Source organism: Artibeus jamaicensis, unplaced genomic scaffold (assembly GCF_021234435.1).
Source record: "Artibeus jamaicensis isolate MK-2021 breed Jamaican fruit bat unplaced genomic scaffold, CSHL_Jam_final contig_399, whole genome shotgun sequence".
NCBI classification, from domain to species: domain Eukaryota; kingdom Metazoa; phylum Chordata; class Mammalia; order Chiroptera; family Phyllostomidae; genus Artibeus; species Artibeus jamaicensis.
In genome coordinates, this window is record NW_026521816.1 from 400,451 (window position 1) to 420,493 (window position 20,043).

General features: G+C 39.3%; 1 protein-coding gene across 8 annotated transcripts in view; it reads right to left on the minus strand.

Annotated features, from left to right (window-relative positions):
* The window catches only part of CCDC138 (coiled-coil domain containing 138), a 144,074-nt gene that overhangs the window by 62,734 nt on the left and 61,297 nt on the right, over positions 1-20,043 (minus strand). For 6 of the 8 annotated variants that reach the window (XM_053665266.1, XM_053665265.1, XM_037138360.2 and 3 more), the window contains one exon: positions 6,130-6,246. The exons of the other annotated variants lie outside the window; for them this stretch is intronic. In XM_053665266.1, the coding sequence (XP_053521241.1) occupies positions 6,130-6,246 (117 nt within the window). The remainder of the gene's footprint in view (positions 1-6,129; positions 6,247-20,043) is intronic. 8 annotated transcript variants of the gene reach the window in all.

The following is a 20,043-nucleotide window of genomic DNA, read 5'->3' on the forward strand; positions in this document are numbered from 1 at the left end:
GACAAACTTCTGAAAAGAAGGACAAAGAGATCAGGAAAATTGACACAAATTATCAATACTAGAAATGAAACAGGGTTATCACTACAAACACTGAAGGCATCAAAAGGATAATAACTCTACAAATATATATTTGACATCTTAGACAAAATAGTTCAATTCCTTGAAAAGCACAAACTACTACAAATCACCTATACAAATTACATAGAGAAAACTACAGAACAATATCTACAATGAATAGACACAAAACTCCTCAACAAAACATTACAAAAAAGAATTCAGCAAACTTAAAAGGAAGTATACAACACAGCCAAGATAGATTTACTTCAGGAATGCATGGAGGTTTCAATATTTCAAAGTCAATAAATGTAGCATATCACATTATCAGGTTAAAGAAAAAAATCACATAACCATGTCAATTAATGCAAAAAAAAGTGAATGAAAAAATCAATAACCATTCATAATAAAAACTGAGAATAACAGGAATAAAGTAGAAATAAATTTGATTTTAAAAGCATGTACAGGAGAGAAGATGGTGGTGAAGTCGATGGAAGCTGGGCCCACTTGCTCATGTACCCAACTGGGATGGGACACTTGGTGATCTTTTCAAAGACAAAGTGAACCAAGAGAACCTTAGCTGATATAAAGTTTGGAAGCCAGTGTGCTGAGGACACTTCAAAACACGTGGTAAAGCAGGTTTTATAGGCAGATGGGGAAGTCCCCAGGCATGGTGCCAGAAAATGAGGTTCCCCCAGGAAAAATATTGGAGGAGAGCCGAATCAGTGATTGCAGCCTAGCAGCTCCCTCCCCTCCCAGGGCAGGCAAATCTCAAATCCACCCCAGTGGAAACTTCAATGAACAAAGTTTTTTGGGGGGGCGGGGCAGGGGCAGGGTCAGGGGGAGAGGGAGGCGGTAAAGGGGAGAAGGCATGAAGACACACATACACTGCTGGCGGTGCACAAACTGGGTGGCGGGGCAGGGGAGGTGGTCTCAGGCCAGGACAGCTCCAGAGTGTGTGGGGGATTCTGATGGAACCCAGAGCTAGGAGAAGAGGTGGACCACAAATGGCTGTGACTGAGGTAGACTCTAGACTTGCTAGAGTTGGAGTGTGTGGAAAGCCAGGCAGTAGCTAGGGTTAGGGTCACAAACAGAGGCTTTTTAAAAAATTAATTGTTGTTCAGTCACAGTTGTCCTCATATTTTTTCCTGAATTACTCTCCCCTGCCCTACTCTCCCCCATCTACCACATTCGATCCTTCCATCCCCCCTCCTTGTCTTTGTCCATTTGTCCTTTACACATGTTCCTTGACTCTTTCCTTCTTCTCCCATTGCCCCATTCCCCACACCCTCTGGAAACTATCTGTTTGTTCTTTATTTGTATGTCTGTTTCTATTTTGCTCACATACATTTTATTCATTAGGTTCCCCTTATAAGGGGGATCGTAAGTTATTTGTCTTTTACCACCTTGCTTATTTCATTTAGCATGATACTCTCCAGTTCCATCCATGCTATCACAAATGGTAGGAGTTCCTTCATTCTTTTTGTTGCACAGTATTCCATTGTGTAAACATACCACAGGTTTTTTTTTATCCATTTACTGGTGGACATTTAGGCTGTTTCCAACACTTGGCTATTGTAAATAGGGTTGCTATGAACATAAAGGTGGGACTTCCGGCCAAAATGGAGGTGTAAATAGATATACTTTGCCTCCTACCACAACCAAAACTAAGACAACAACAAACTTAAAAACAAAAACAACCAGAACTGCCAGAAAATCAAACTGTATGGAAGTCCAAAAACCACAGAGTTAAAGAAGAAACATTCATCCAGACTGGTAGGAGAGGTGGAGACTAGCAGATGGAGAGGAGAGGACACATGGCAAGGTGGCACCTAGCGTGGACTGGGGGTGGGGGTCCCACATTTGTGTGCAGATAAACTGGGAGGAACAACTGGGGATAGGGATAGACTACACAACCCAAGGTTCCAGTGCGGGGAGAAAAGCCTCAAAATCTCTGGCTGTAAATGCCTGTGGGAATTGCAGAGGTGGAAGAAATTCCCAGCCTCACAGGAGAGTTTGTTGGAGAGACACACCAGATTTTAAAACATACAGAAACCCTCCCACCTGGAAATCAGGACCAGAAGGGTCCAATTTGCTTGTGGGTAGTGGGGCAAGTGACTGAAAGCTGGCCAAGAGCCGAACAAGTGGCATTGTTCCTTTTCAGATCCCTCCCCCATAAACAGCTCTACCATGCAGGGACATGGGTTGCCCTACCCTAGCAAACAGCTAAGGATCTGCCCCTTTACAGTGTAACGGATGTACCGAGACCAAAAAAAATGGCCCAAGTGAAAGCACAGATCAAAAATACAACTAGGTGATGAAGAGATCGCCAAACTATCAGATGCAGAGTTCAACACACTAGTAATCAGGATGCTCATCACAGAAATGGTTGAGTACGGTCACAAAAGAAAGGAAGAAGTGAAGGCTATGCAAAATGAAATAAAACAAAATGTTGAGGAAACCAACAGTAAAGGGAAGGAAACTGGGACTCAAATCAATGATGTGGGCCAGAAGGAAGAAATAAACCAGAACAGAATGAAGAAACAAAAATTTGAAAGAATGAGGAGAGGTTTAGGAACTTCTGGGACAACTTTAAACATCTCAACATCCGAATCATAGGGGTGCCAGAAGGAGAAGAGGAAGAGCGAGAAATTGAAAACTTACTTGAAAAAATAATGAAGTAGAACTTTCCCAGTCTGGCAAAGGAAACAGACTTCCAGAAAGTCCAGGAAGCTCAGACAGTCCCAAAGAAACTGGACCCAAGGAAATGCACACCAAGGTACATCATAATTATATTACTCAAAAGAATTCTTGCAGGCAAGAAGGGGCTGCAAAGAAGTATTTGAAGTCATGAAAGGCAAGGACCTACATCCAAGATTACTCCATCCACCAAAGCTATCATTTAGAATGGAAGGGCAGATAAAATGCTTCCCAGATAAGGTAAAATTAAAGGAGTTCATCATCACCAAGCCCTTATTATATGAAATGTTAAAGGGATTTATCCAAGAAAAAGAAGAGGATCAAAAATAAAAACTGTATAATGATAACAAATTCAAAACTATCAACAACTAAACCCAAGAGAAGACTAAAAGAAAAACAAACTAAGCAAACAACTAGAACAGGAGCAGAATCACAGAAATGGAGATTACGTGAAGGGTTATCAGCAGTGAGGGAGAGGGGAAGAATGGGGGGAAAAGGTACAGGGAATAAGAAGCATAAATGGTAGATACAAAATAAACAGGGGGAGGTTAAGAATAGTATAGGAAATGGAGAAGCCAAAGAACTCATATGCATGACCCATGAGCATGAACTAAGAGGGAGGCACTGCTTGTGGAAGGAGGGCAGAGTAGTGGGGGATAAAAGGGAGAAAATATTTGGGACAACTGCAATAGTATAATCAATAAAATATTCTTGCCCTGGCTGGTGTAGCTCAGTGGATTGAGCTTGGGCCTGCGAACCACATGATCACAGTTTGATTCCCAGTCAGGGCACATGCCTGGATTGCAGGCCGGTTCCCTGCAGGCCAGTTCCCAGCAGGGGATGCACGAAAGGCAACCATACACTGATGTTTCTCTCCCTCTCTCCTTCCCTTCCCCTCTAAAGATAAATAAATAAAATTAAAAAAAATAAGATATTCCTAAAAATAAGTTAAAAAAGAATATTGTATATTTAAATGACAAGGAGATACCACTATATGTCAGTAGAATAGCTAAAACCCCAAAATCTGACATCAAAGATTGATGAGGATGTGAAACAAGAGAATCTCTGTCATTTCTGCTAGAAAGGCAAAATGATATAACCACTTTAGAAGGCAATTTGCAATTTCTTTAAAAAAACTAATACTCTTACTGTACTATCCAACAGTTTTGTCCTTGGTATTTACCCAGAGGAACTGAAAATGTATGTATACAAAAACCTGCACATATTTGTTGTTTATAGCATATTTATTCATACTTGCCCAAAACTTGGTAGTAATCAAGATGGCCTTTAGTGAATGGATAAACTGTGGTACATAGAGAAATGAAATATTCAGATATGAAAACAAATGAGCTATCAAGCCATAAAAAGACATGAAGGAATCCTAAATGTATATTGTTAAATAAAAGAAGCCAATTTGAAACGGCTGTATATGTATGATTCCAACTATATGACATTCTGTAAAAGGAAAAGCTATGGAGACAGTCAAAGGATTAGTGGTGTCCAAGAGTTAGAGGTGAGGGAGGCAAGAACAGGGAATAGGCAGAGCACAGAGAATTTTTAGAGCAAATTATTTTTAGTATCAAATTATTCTGTAGAACAAAAAAGTGGTGCTTGCATGCCATTACATATTTGTCAAAAACTGTAGAGTATAAAACACCAAGAATGAACCCTAATGTAAACTATGGAGTTTGAGCAATATTGATGTGTCAAGGTAGATTCATAGATTGTAACAAATATCCCACTTTGGTGCAGGATGTTTTTAGTGGTCAAAGCTGTGTATGTATGGGGGCAGGGCACATATGGGAAATATCTGAGCTCCATTCTGCTGTGACTCCAAACCTGCTCTAACAAATGAAGTGTGTTTGTGTGTGTGTGTATTTATTTATTTATTTAAATATATATTTAAATAGAGAATCTTTATGGAGATGGAACTGTTCTATTAACTTGGCTGTATCAATGGTAATATCATGGTTGTGATATTGTACTAGTCATACTATTGTGAGAAATGAGGTAAAGGTTAAACGTGATCTATTATTTCTTATAACTACAAGTGGAATCTACAATTATCTCAAGTAAAAAGATAAATTTTTTAAAAAGTAAATGCAATTGGATGATTGTTAAAATTAAATATTAAAAACTCATCAATAAATGTTGAGTAAGTAAATGTCAGAGTTGGCAAAACACCACTTTTCACTAGAAAAGTAGATGTAGGCTCACAGTACTCTATAATAGCACACAGAGTGGGATGCTGAATTTATAATAAGTGTGACAATAAAAGTAAAGTAAAAATTATCTGAAAAAAAATGAAAAAAAGATTTGTAAGGAAGAGAAAGTTTCATTCAACTGTCTAAGTAGAACCTTTTTGTTGCTGAAAGCAAGCATTCAGCTACCCATTTTCATAAACTGTTGTTCAAATAACAATAAAAAACACTGCAGAAAGAAGACAGTAGCATTAACAGATCTGAGCATTTATATAACTTTGTTTGGTGAGACACAGTTAAGACCAATAAATTAAAAATGACATTCTGTTGTGTAGGCGTGTGTGTGCACACACTGGCATAAGTACCCATATATTTACTTATACGCAGCATGGAGGCACAATATTTAGATTGTGATACTTCTCACCTCAGAAAAGATATTTTTCCTTAACCTTAATAATCACATTATTTAAACATCACCACCCAACACTGATGGTTTGTGCTACTTAAACATCAGGACTGCAACGAGTGGTCAGCTGTGTGCTTCTTCAATTCCACAGGACCAAGACTAAACTGCCTGAGCACAAATTCGATCTCTTTTTTAACCAAATGAAAGTTATAACAGCATTTATCAGTAATAACTGGGGGTGGAGGGAGATGAACAATTCATACAAATGATTATATATGTATGCAATATATAATCATCTAGTTCATTATTTGAACTAAATGACCCTTAAATGAGTAGATGACATACTATTCATTTTATAAGATGCTGAGACAATTTTTATTTGATTAGGTTATCGTAATATTCATCATCTCATTTAGATAGTGTTTACTATTATAAGCACAAGAAATCATTAACTTTCATTATCTTCTGTAAAATATAAAAAATTATGAATTAAATAATGGGGGGATGACAGTTGGTTTTAACTCCTTACTCATACAATTCTGAAACTGAAAACACAACATTTCATATTGAATCACATCTATGGCACTGAGAAATAAGATATGTGAAAGAAGAAAGAAGAAAAAGTAGTAAATGAAGCAAGGGAAGCAATAAGTCCTGATATATAAATATAACACAGGTGCGCCCCCCCAAAAAAAAACAGTGAAAAACAAAGTCACAAGAAATAATACCAAAAAGTAGTAGTTGAAGAGACTCCTATTAATAAATTACCAGTGTTCCAGCTTCTAGTTGCCGTAGAGACCAATATATAAATTTTAAAAATGGTTCATGAAGTTTAGAATTCACAAATGGCATCCACTGTAGCTGCTCTGTCATCATAGGCAAAAGCTAAAATGATGAAAAATATAAATGCATAGTATTTTTAGATATCTGAAACAAATTAACACAATTTTCCAAAAATCATTTTTCTAAAAGAAAAAGTTCTCTAACAAAAAATATCACTGTAAAACTATATGCAATACAATATGGAAATATGTATTTAAAATTTTAAATATAGGACTTCCGCCAAGATGAAGGCATAGGTGGAAGTACTGCACCTTCTAGCACAACCAAGTTTAAAAACAACAAAGTTTTAGCAACACAAACACAGACAAACCACAGAAAATTGAACTATATGGAAGTCTGACAACAACAAATCCTTCAGCCAAACTGGTATAAGGGGCAGAGCCAGCAGCAGGGCAGGGTCAGGCAGGAAAGAGCCAACGGACCGACCCAGGTGCATGGCCCAGGCCCGCCAGCAGCCGAGGGCACATCCCAGGTGTCGAGTAGCAGGTGGACCCACTGAGGGCTGACTGCAGTCACAAATTCACGCACAGATAAACCAGTGAAGGAGCGAGCAGTGAGATGGACCAAGCAGGCCCCAGTGGCAAGAAGCAGCAGAGGGAACCCACATTGTCCCTCTCTGACCCTACCCCCACATAGAGGTCACAAACCAGTAACCTGGGTGGCCCCTCTCTGGCCACGCCCCCACGTACAGCATCACAAACCAGCCACCTGGGTGGCCCCGCCCTGGTGAACACCTAAGGCTCCGCTCCTCATACATAACAGGCACAAACAGATCAAAACATGGCTCAAGAACAACTCAGAGCCCCAGAGCACCCAAATCTAAGTGATGAAGAAATAGGCAAACTTTCAGATGCACAGTTTAAAACATTGGTGATCAGGTGATCAGGTGATCAGGATGCTCACAGCACTGGTTAATTTTAGTCACAAATTAGAGGAACATATGAAGGCTAAACTAATTGAAATCAAAGGAAATGCACAGGAAACCAAGAGTAATGGGAAAGGAAACTGGAGCTCAAATCAAAGGAGTGGACCAGAAGGAGGAAAAAAATGACCAAACAGAAAAGGATGAAGAAACAAGAATTCAAAAAAAAAGAGAGGCTTAGGAACCTTCAGGACATCTTTAAACATTCCAACATCCGAATTATAAGGGTACCAGAAGGGGAAGAGGAACAGCCTCTAATGGAAAACTTATTTGAACGAATAATAAAGGAGAACTTCCCCAATCTGCCAAAGGCAATAGACTTCCAGGAAATCCAGGAAGCTCATAGAGTCCCAAACAAGTTGGATCCAAGAAGGAACATACCAAGGCACATCATAATTACATTAGCCAAGATTCAAATGAAGGAGAGAATCCTAGAAGCAGCAAGAGATAAGGGGACAGTCACCTACAAAGGAGTGCCCATCAGACTGTCAATGGATTTCTCAAAAGAGACCTTACAGGCAAGAAGGGGCTGGAAAGAAGTGTTCCAAGTCATGAAATCCAAAGACCTACAACCATGATTGCTCTATCCAGCAAAGCTTTCATTTAGAATGGAAGTGCAGATAAAGTGCTTCTCAGATAAGACCAAATTCAAGGAGTTCATCATCACCAAACCCTTATTATATGAAATGTTAAAGGGACATATCTAAGAAAAAGAAGATAAAAAAGATGAACAGTGAAAGGACAGCAAACTCACAGTGATTAACAACCACACCTAAAACAAAAGCAAACTAAGAGGACAGCTAGATCAGGAGCAGAACCATGGAAATGATCACATGGAGGGTTAGCAACAGGGGAGTGGGAGAAGGAGAAGGGGAGAGAAGGCACAGAAAATAAGTAGCATAGATGTTAGGTAGAAAATAGATAGGGGGGAGGGCAAGAATAGTATGGGATATATAGAATCTAAAGAACTTGAGACATGTGGTCATAAACTAAAGGGGGGAATGGTGGGGGAGGGGTGTGCAGGGTGGAGGGGAATGAAGGGGGGAAATAGAACAACTGTAATGGCATAATCAATAAAATATATTTAAAAATAAAAAATTAAAAGAGTCCTAAGTAAAAAAAATGTAAATATAGTCATGTGCCACATAATGATTTTTCAGTCAACAGACCCCATATACACTGAAGATCCCATGAGATTATTGACAGAGCTGAAAAGTCCCTATCACCTAGTGATGTCACAGCCATTATAAGGTTGTAGTACAAAGACTCCAAAATCAACAATGTTGTGGTTAATAGGTCAAAGTTTAAGTTTCATGTAGATGAGGATGACACTGAGGTGCTCCTAGAGCAGGTTCCTAAGGAATTGACTATTGAGGAGTTGTTGGAACTAGAATAGGAAAATACAGCTGAGGGAGAGACAAAAGAAAAGGAACCTGCAGAAGAAGGAAAAAGGACTCTCAAGAGAATTCAGTGAAGGGTTTAGCAGATGCTATTCCAGGCCTCAACAAATTCCTTAAAAAGTATGAAAATATGGAACCCCAACACCAACAGATATTCATGTAAGAGGGGAATGTCTAGGCCTACCTGAGCCTGTGTAGGCCTAGGCTACTTTGTGTTTATTAGTTTTAAACAGAGTAATTTAAAAAGTAAAAAAAGATAATAATAGAATAAAAAGTTAAAAAATAGAAAAAAGCTTGTAGAATAAGGATATAAACAAAAAAATCATTGTGTGGCTGTACAATGTGTTTGTGTTTAAGCTAAAGGTTAATACAAGAGTCAAAAAGTTTAAATCCTTTTTAGTTTATAAAAAGTAAAAATGTTATAGTAAGCAAAGTTTAACTGATTAAACTTTGTTTATTATTGAAGAAATATTTTATAAATTTAGTCCCGCCTAAGATTACAGTGTTTATAAAGTCTATCACAGTATACAATATGTCCTAGGCCTTCACCTCCACTCACCACTTACTCAGTGACTCACCCAGAGCAACTTCCAGACCTGCAATCTCCATTCTTGGTCAGTGTCCTGTGCAGGTATATCATGTTTAAATATTTTATACCACATTATTACTGTGGTATAAAATATTACTGTGGTATAAAATATACTGTACCTTTTTTTGTTTAGATATGTTAGATACACAAATACCACTGTGTTACACTTGCCTCAAGTATTCAATACAGTAATATGTTATAGCCTAGGAGTAGCAGGCTATACCATATAGCCTAGGTGTGTAGCAGACTATACCATCTACATTTGTGTAAGTACATCTTGTGATGTTTACACAATGAAATCACCAATGTATTTCTGAAAAAGTATATTGTATCAAGCAACACATGACTGTATGTATTTCCTTTGACCCAGTATTATTACCACATCTAGGATTTTTTAAGATTAAACTATAGAAACAAGAAAAACAAAACAAAGACACTGAAATAGAGAACAAGGGGACAGTGACCAGAGGGGAGAAGGAAGGGAAGTTAAGGGAAAAAAGGGGGAGGGATTTGGAGGAACAAATAGAAAGGACACAGGGACGAGAACTAAAGGGGGTGGAAATGGGAGGGAGGTGGGGAGCAAGGGGCAGGGGAGGCTGGGATGGGAGAAATACACAAAAAACTGTACTTGAAAAATAACTAAATAAAATTAATTTTAAAAAAAGAAAAAAAAAGATTAAACTATAGAAACATACTTTCTGAACTTTAAATGTTTAAATCAATTTATACTACATATATAAACATTAAAAATGATAATGGCATCTATAATATTGTGATTGCTTATTTGGGGATGATAAGAGTAGGTTACAAAAGCATAAGTATCATTTACATAAAATAAACCTATTATGAATTTATATCGAAAAAGAAATATGAATGTATTTTTTAAATATAAACAGAGATTATAGTAACTGGGGTGATATTTACTTTCCTCTTTATGTACAAGTCTTGCATAAACACTTTACGTAATGTCAATTGCTGAAAATAGAAAAATTTTAGGTCCAGAAGATGGTGGCGAGGTAGGTGGAAGCTGAATCCACTTGCTTGTGTACCCAACTGGGATACCTAGCCATTCTTCTGAAGAGTGAAGTGAACAGTCAACGGAATCCCAGCTTACATGAAATTAAGAAGCCAAAATCATAGAGGACATTGAAAAACAGATGGTAAGGAGATTGCATTAAGAAGGTAAGGTCCCTGGGACCTGTGCAGGGACCAAGGCTGTTGGGGTGCCAGGCTTGGTTCCTGGTGCCAGGGTCAATGACTGCTGCAGGAGCTTTGGAGGAGAGCCAGATCAGCAATTGTAACTCCACAGCTCCCTCCCCTACCTGTGCAGGGAAGGCAGCCCCACACCAGGAGAGACCTGTATGCTTGAAGCCCCTGGGGGGAATAAAGATGAAGTAGGAGACACACAGAGGTGGTGACACCCCTCTGGGACTATGGTTGCCAGGTAAGACATTACCAGAGAAATTGGGGAGCCAGGTGACACCTGGAGAAGGGAGAAGAGTTGGGCTCTAACAGATCCTGACCCGGACAGTATCTGGACTGGTCCAGGTTGGGCTGTGTGAAAAGTCAGCTTGTTTAGAATGGTAGGTGCAAATGAGTAATGTACTCAAAAAACAGGCTCACAGCAGCCGTTTAACTCTTATATCAGCTGGGCCAGCAAAGAGGAGGGGCGCGATTAGCTCCAAATCAGGGCACCTCATGGACTGATCAAAGTGGGTCAGTAGGGGGACAGTGGAGTAGCAGTCCTAAGAGAGACTTAATATACTAGGGGAACTATATTGCCTTGAAGGGAATTTGAGAGTGCACAGCACCCAGGACAGCAAAGAGGGAGGAGGTGGAGTGCAAGTTGCTCCTAATCAGGACACCACAAGGGTGGCATAATGTGGTGGATTAAAGGCACCTACCTGGTGCAAATGGACAGTGGGGGCCTGGCTGTGCTCTGAAGACCCAGGCTGAAAGATAGGCACCTGTGAATATTGCAGCCCAGACCTAGGCCTCATCCTCCAAAAAACAATGGGAAAGGAAAAAAGTGAAGCCCAGCCCCACTCTGCCTATAGCATGCTCAGCAGGCTTGAAGTCAGCAGGTGGCTTTTTTCCCCCTTTTTTCTTCCAAGTGTGAGACAATAATACCTGGAGCTGTGCAAGTATCAAAAAGAGATCCAGAGAGGAATCACAAGGTTAGCTCCAACAACTGAGAAAGTGAGACAAATTTCACTTTTCTATCCTATAGACCTTGCATTTTATTATTTATTTTTATTAATATTTTCTTCTCATTTTCTTTTTATTTCTATTCTTTCTGCTTAGTTTTCTTTGTTTTTATTTTTTAATATTTTTATTGATTATACTATTACAGTTTTTCCAATTTTTCCTCCTCTATCCCCCACTCCAGTATTCCCCCACCTTAGTTCCTATCCATGAGTTGTACATGTAAGTTCTTTGAGGCCTGTTTTCCGTGCCATTTTTATCTTTCCCCATCTACCTTATGCCTACTAACCATGCTTCTTCCCTGTACCTTTCTCCCCCATTCCTCCCTTCCCATTCCCCACTGAAATCCCTCCATATGATGACCATTTCTCTGATTCTGTTCCCATTCTGGTTGTTTGCTCAGTTTTTGTCTCCATTGTTTTCTTTTCTTTTAGGTTCATTTGTTCATAGTGGTGAGTTTGCTGTCATTTTACTGTTCATATTTGATCTTCTTTTTCTTAGATAAGTCCCTTTACCATTTTATATAACAATGGCTTGGTGATGATGAACTCCTTTAACTTGACCTTATCTGGGAAGCAGTTTATCTGCCCTTCCATTCTGAATGAAAATTCGGCTGGATAGAGTAATCTTGGATTTAGGTCCTTGCCTCTCATGACTTCAAATACTTCTTTCCAGCCCCTTCTTACCTACAAGGTTTCTTTTGAGAAATCAGCTGAGCCTTATGGGCACTCCTTTGTAGGTAAGTCTTTCCTTCCCTTTTGCTGCTTTTAAGATTCTCTCCTTGTCTTTAATCTTGGGTAACTTAATGACATGCCTTGGTATGTTCCTCTTTGGGTCTAACTTCTTTGGGACTCTGAGCTTCCTGGAAGTCTATTTCCTTCACCAGATTGGGGAAGTTTTCCTTCATTATTTAAATGAAGTTCAAATAAGTTTTTGATTTATTGCTGTTGTTCTTCTCCTTCTGGCACCCCTATAATTCAGATATTGGAATGTTTCAAGTTGTCCCAGAAGTTTGTGAGAGTCTCTTCACTTTTTTGAATTGTTTCTTCATTTTGATCTGGATATTTATTTTTTTCCTTTTGCCCATATTGTTGCTTTGAGTCCTGGTTTCCTTCCTGTCACTGTCAGCTCCCTGAACACTCTGCTTTATTTCACTTCGGGTATCCTTCATTTGTTGACCATGCTCAATCAGATCTGTGAGCACTTTGATAACCGGGGCTTTAAGTTCTTCATCAGATAAATTGGCGATCTCCTCCTCACTTACCTCTCTCTGAGGCTTTACTCTGTTATTTCATTTGGGCAATATTTTCTTGGCACAGCTGACAGGTTGTAAGGGCACTTGCCCTTAGGTATGCACCCTCACAGGGCAACCCTATTTGTTGTGCTGTGATGCTGCCTCTGGGGGAGGGGCCAGAGAAGTAAAGTGCTGCTAGCCTCTAGCATACTTTCAACAGACTTGAAATGGGAGCTTCTCTTACCATGGCAACCCCAGCCTTCACCCACAGCCACATCTGAGTCACCTTAAGTCAGCCCCTCCCATGGAGTCCACTGAGCTCGGCAGCCAGCCCTGCCCCCAAGGTCCTCTGTGTTGAGGTTTTTCTGAGTGGGCCTACACAATCCACTGTCTTACTGGTTGGATAGTTCTGTTTGATTTTTTTTTTTATTCCTTTGTTGTCATAGTTCCATGCAGTTTGACTTTCTGGTGCTTTTGGTTGTTTACTGCTTTCAGATTGGTCATTATCCTCCTTTTGGTTGTGCGAGGCAGTGAAGGCTGAAGCACCCACACATTCTGTTTAATTGCATTGTTTGACTGATTTTCCTTGTTCTCTCTTTCATATTTAATTTTACTTTTTCTTCCTTCACTTCATTCGTATGTCAATAACACACTACTCTTGGTCTTCTCCTTTCTATTCTTTTTATTCACATCATATTTCCCTGTCATATTATAGTTGATCCAGTATTATAGTAAAAAAAGTGATGCTTCATATTATTGTCAATACCACAAATCCCCCTCTCTGATCTTGGACCATTACACTATCTTCCTGAGCTTTACAGTAGTACTATTGTGGTTAACTCTATTCTCTCACATACTATACCTACTTTCTTTCTTTTATTCTCACTATATCTAATCATCTAACCTTACACAAGTGCTCTCTTTTCTGGAATCAGCTTATATTTTTCTTTCCTCTAGTAAGAGTCTCATCTCTTTCTCACCTTTAAAATAAGTGGCAGGAATGTTAGAGAAGATGGTGGCGAGGTAGGTGGGAGTGGAGCCCAGTTGGAACAACTAGATAACCATCTGAGGAAAAGAGTGAGAAGCCAATGGAATTCCAGCTTATATGAAGTTTGGAGGCAAAAAAATTGCAGAGGACATTGAAAAACAGATGGTGAGAACACTGCGCCAGGGCGATAAGGTCCCTGGGATCTATGCAGGACCAGGGCTGCTGTGGCCACCAGCCTACTGCCTATTGTAGGATACAGAAAGGAGAGTTAGATCACCAGCTCCCTCCCCTACCAGAACATGGAAGGCAGCCTGGCACCAGAAGGGACCTTGATGCTTGAAGTCACTGAGAGGAATAGAGACAAAATGAGAAACACACAGAGGCAGTACACATCTGCTGGGACTGTGGACGCTGGCACCAGAGAAACTGAGGTGCCAGGCAGCACCTGGAGAAAGGAGGAGTTGGGCTGTGTCAGACCCTGACTCAGATAGTCTCTGAATTTATTGGAAACTTGGCCTGTGTGAAAAGCCATGTGCTTGTTAAAAATGACAGGCATCTGCTCTGTAAAAAACTCTCCGGCAGCAGCTGACTTGCCCCAAAGGTGATTTTCAGCTGCCCATGCCCAGAGACTGAGTGGCCAAGTGTGGAACGACACCGCCCTCCTTGTCTCATGCTGTGTGCTGCTAAGTGGCTTATTTGAGCCTGGCAGCTCACGGAGGAACTGGGCCCGAGGCCAGGAAACTGAATATTGCAGCCCAGACCTAGTCCCTATTCCTCTCAAACCCATCCTAAAGGAGAAAAGCGAAGCCCAGCCCCCTCTTCCTAAAGCATCTAGGAACACAAGCAGAATCAATGAACAGATTTAAAGTCAGTAGCAGGCTTATTGTTTTAATTTTTTCTTTTTGGATCCTCTTTTCTTTTTTTTCTGCCCCCAAGTGAGACAATAAGATGTGGAGTCATGAAGGGTCCAGAGACACATAGAAAGGGGGTGCACAAAGATAAGCCCCAAAACTGAGAAGCTGACACAAATGTCACTTTGCTATCTGATAGAGCTGGCACTTTACCGCATATGTGTATTATTATTAATATTTTTTCATTATTTGTACCACCTTCATTTTATTACTATTTTTTTACTTCTCTTCCTTGTGGTTAGTTTTCCTCAATTTATTTCTCTGATTAATTGCATTGTTTCACTGGTTTTCCTTATTCTCTCTTTATTGTATTTTAATTTTCCTTCTTTCACTCTGCCTGTGTTCCAATAACACAAAACTCTTGATCAGATACTTTCTATTCTGATTACCCAAATCACATATTTCTTGTCATATTATTTCTGTTCCGGTACTACTATAAGTAATTGTTGTTCCATACAATTGTACATACCACACAGCAACCCTCCATGATCTTAGCCCACTGGACTTTAATCCTGAGTATTATTATGGTTGTGGTTAACTTAATTCAATCTCACACTATGCCTACTTTCTATCCTTTAATCTCACTATATCTTATCATCTAACCTTGCATACAAGTGCTCTGTTTTCTGGATTCAGCTCACAAACATCCTCCAAGAGTCTTATCTCTTTTCACCTCTTATGAAAAGTGGCTAGTTGAGTGAAATATTACAGTTAACACTATACTTATCCAAAAAGAATCTTCTCTCTCTTCTCTATTTCCTGGTATGTTAAATCCACCACTGTCTTAATCCATTTTGCCTACCCCCAGGCACTGACCATGTACAACGAGAGGTGGGAGCCGCAAACATCAGTATACCTGCTGGAGGAGGAGAAAAAAACACCAAAAATAAAAAGCCCACCCAAAGGTAAAAACCCAAGTACAACAATAGAGACCACACAAAGAGAAGAAAGGGCAAACCTAGAGCATCAAAACAAGGATATCAAAGAGACCACACCACTGACCCCTACAGAAATCCTACCATAGAAGTTAACCCTGCAAAGACAGATAACAAACTAAAATATCACAAAGCACAGAAACAAACAAAAAGAGTCACCTAAAATGGGGAAACAAAAAAAAAAAAAGAACATGTAGTAAAAAGATATGAAAGACTCCCTACTAAAAGAGATAAATGAAATGGAGGTGAGCAAACTATCACATATAGAATTCAAAATAATGGTTATGAAGATACTCAAGGAATGCATAAACTAAAAAGAACTGAGAACAATACCAGCACGAAAAAGGAAATAGAAACTATAAACAGGAAGAAGTGAAAAGTAAGATCTCAGAAATTAAAAACACATTAGAAAACATGACAAGGAGACTGGGTAAAACAGAGGGTTGAATCAGTGAGTTGGAGGTTTTGGTAGAAAAAATACCCAGATAGAGCAAGAGAAGGAAAAGAGACTCAGAAAGAACGAAGAGGCGGTAGGGGAGCTGGAAGACAACATGAAACATACAATATCTATATAAAAGGAATATGAGAAGAAGAAGAAGAGCAAGGGATAGAAAACCAGTTTGAAAAAGTAATGCTGGAATATTTTCCTAATTTGATGACAGAAAAAGTCACACAAATCCAGGAAACACAGAGACTCCCAATCAAGAGGAAACGAAAGAGACCCACTTTACAACACATCATAATTTAAACAGCAAAATTCCATGACAAAGAGAGAATCCTGAAGGCAGCAAGGGAGAAACAGCAACTAACATACAATGAAGCCAAAATAAGACCGGCAGCTGAGGTCTGTTCTGCTTTGGAAATGGTCCAAAGCAGAACAGAACACCAGGAAATATTCCAAGTAATGAAAACCAGAGTAATGCAAACAAGATTACTCTACCCAGCAAGGCTCTCAATTAAAATGGAAGGCCAAATAAGAAGCTTCCCAGACAAAAGAAGAGTAAAAGAATACAACTCTACCAAAGCAACACAGCAATGCTAAAGGGGCTGCTTTAAGAAAAGGAAAAGAGTGAAAGAGAGAGGAACATAGGTATGAAAAAATGTCTAATGAACAAGTATCTGAATAAGCACAAATGTAAATGGACTGAATACTCCAGTCAAATGACATAGGATAGCTGACTGGATAAGAAACCATGACCCACATATATGCTGCTTACAAGAGACCCAGCTGAGAACAAAAGACCTACACAAACTCAAAGTGAAGGGCTGAAAACAAATTTTCCAAGCAAACGGACAGAGAATAAAAGCCAGGGTAGCAATACTCATATCAGACAAAATAGACTTCAAAAAAGGGCCATAAAGAGATACCCAGAAGGTCACTTCATAATACTCAAGGGAAGAATCTACCAAGAAGACATAAACATTGTAAATATATATGGGCCCAACTTAGGAGCACCCAAATATATGAAGAAAATCTTAGAGGACATCAAGAAAGATATTGACAGCAACACAATTATAGTAGGGGAATTTAACACCCCACTGTCAAAAATGGACAGATCTTCCAAAGAAAATATCAACAAATATATTGTGGCACTGAACAAATGCCTAGATGAGATGGACTTAACTGATATATATAGAGCCCTTCATCCCCAATAAGCAAAATACACATTCTTTTCGGATGCACATAGAACATTTTTCAAAGATAGACCACATGATAATATGCAAAACAAGCCTCAGCAAATTCAAAACAATTGAAATCATACCAAGCATTTTTCTCTGATCACAAGGGACTGAAACTAGAAAACAACCTCAAGGAAAAAAACCCAAAACACTCGAAATCATGGAGATTGAATAGCATGCTATTAAACAATGAATGGGTCAAGAATAAAATTAGAGAAGAAATCAAAAACTTTCTGGAAAAAAATGAAAATGAACTGACAATTCAAAAGTTACGGGACACAGCGAAAGCAGTCCTCAGAGAGAAGTTCATAGTAGTAAAGGCCTATCTAAAAAAGATAGAAACACTCCAAATAAACAACCTAAACCTACAGCTACAAGAACTTGAGGAACAACAACAAAGACAGCCCACAGCAAGAAGAAGGAAGAAAACAACCAGAGCAGAATTAAATGAAAACAAGAGCAGAATTAAATGACATACAGACTAAAAGCACAATTCTAAAGATCAATGAAATCCAGGACCTGGTTCTTTAAAAAGATAAACAAAATGGACAAGCCTTTAAGCAGGATCATCAAGAAAAAAAGAGAGAGGACCCAAATAAACACGATCAGAAAGGAAAGAGGAAACATTACAACTGAAACCACAGAAATAAAGGGTTATAAGAGGTTACTATGAAGAATTGTATACCAAGAAATTTGAAAAACTAGGTGTAATAAACAAATTTCTAGAATAATATAAACTTCCACAATTCAGTGAAAAAGAAGCAGAAAGCCTAAACAAGACCAATAATAGAAGAAAATGAAACAGTAATAAAAAAAATTCCTAAAACACAAAAGCCCTCAATCAGATGGCTTCACAGGAGAATTCTACAAAAGACTGAAGAAAGAGCTCACCCCTATCCTTCACAGACTATTCCAAAAAGTCCGAAATGATGTTAAGACTCCCTAATTCTTTTTATGAAGCCTGCATCATCCTAATCCCAAAACCAGATAAAGACACAACAAAGGAAGAAAACTTCAGGCCAATATCACTGATGAACACAGATGCTAAAATCATTAACAAAATATTGGCAAACCACATCCCACAATAATTTTAAAAAATCACACACCATGACCAAGGGGGATTCATCCCAGGGATGCAAGGATGGTTCAACATTCACAAAACAGTAACTGTAACACACCATATAAACAAAAGCAAAGAAATAAATCACATGATCATATGTATACATGCAGAAAATGCTTTTGATAAGGTACAACATCCATCTATGATCAAAACATTCAGCGAAGTAGAAATAGAGGGAGCATTCCTCAATATAATAAAGACCATATATGAGAGACCTACAACCAACATCATACTCAGTGGGCAAAAACTAAAAGCCTTAACACTAAGATCAGTAATAAGACAAGGTTGTCCACTTTCACCATTTCTATTCAGTATAGTATTGGAAGTCCTAGCCACAGCAATCAAACATGAAAAAGAAATAAAAGGCATCTAAATCAGAAAGGAAGAAACAAAACAGTCATTGTTTGCAGATGCCATGAGACTGTACATAGAAAATCCTATAGACTTCACCAAAAAACTGCTAGACCTAATAGACAAATTCAGCAAAACAGCAGGATACAAAGTCAATATCCAGAAATCATAGGCATTTTTGTATACCAACAATGCAACAGCAGAAACAGAAATCAAGAAAGTAATCCCATTCAATAGCAAAAAAATACAATAAAATACCTAGGAATAAACCTAGCCAAAGAGGTAAAAGACCTATATAAAGAAAACTACAGAACAACCCAGACTTCCACCAAGATGGAAGCATAGGTGGAAGCACTACACCTTCTCCCACAATTAAGTTTAAAAAGAACAAAGTTTTAGCAACAAAAACACAGCAAAACCACAGAAAATTGAACTATACGGAAGTCTGACAACAACGAACCCTTCAGCCAAACTGGTAAGGGGCAGAGCCAGCAGCAGGGTGGGGTCAGGCAAGAAAGATCCACCAGACCAACCTGGGCACATGACCCAGGTGCGCCAGCAGCCGTGGGCGGATCCCAGGTGTGAAGAAGCAGGCAGACCCACTGAGGGCGCAAGGCTGTGGACCCACTAAGGGCTGACTGTGGTCACAGATTCACACACAGATAAACCAGTGAAGGAGCAAGCAATGAGACGGACTGTGAAGGCCCCAGAAGCAGGAAGCAGCAGAGGGAACCAACATTGTCCCTCTCTGACCCAGCCCCACATACAGCATTGCAAACCAGTGACCTGGGTGGCCCTAGCCTGGTGAAAAACTAAGGTTCCACTCCTCATACTTAACAGGCACAAACAGATCAAAACATGGCTCAAGAACAACTCAGAGCCCCAGAGCCCATAAATCTAAGCAATGAAGAAATGGCCAAACTTTCAGACGCACAATTCGAAACACTGGTGATCAGGATGCTCACAGAACTGGTGGATTTTAGTCACAAATTAGAGGAACAAATGAAGGCTAAACTAATTGAAATGAAGGGAAATGCACAGGAAACCAATAGTGATGGAAAGGAAACTGGGACTCAAATCAAAGGAGTGGACCAGAAGGAGGAAAAAAATGACCAAACAGAAAAGGATGAAGAAACAAAAATTCAAAAAAATGAGGAGGCTTAGGAACTTTCAGGACATCTTTAAACGTTCCAACATCCGAATTATAGGGGTACCAGAGGGGAGGAGGAACAGCCACGATGTGGAAAACTTATTTGAACAAATAATAAAGGAGAACTTCCCCAGTCTGGCAAAGGACACAGACTTCCAGGAAATCCAGGAAGCTCAGAGAGTCCCAAAGAAGGTGAACCCAAAGAGCAACACACCAAGGCACAACATCATTTCACTAGGCAAGATTAAAATGAAGGAGAGAATCCTAGAAGCAGCAAGGGATAAGGAGATAGTCACCTACAAAGGAGTTCCCATCAGACTGTCAGCTGATTTCTCAAAAGAGACCTTACAGGCA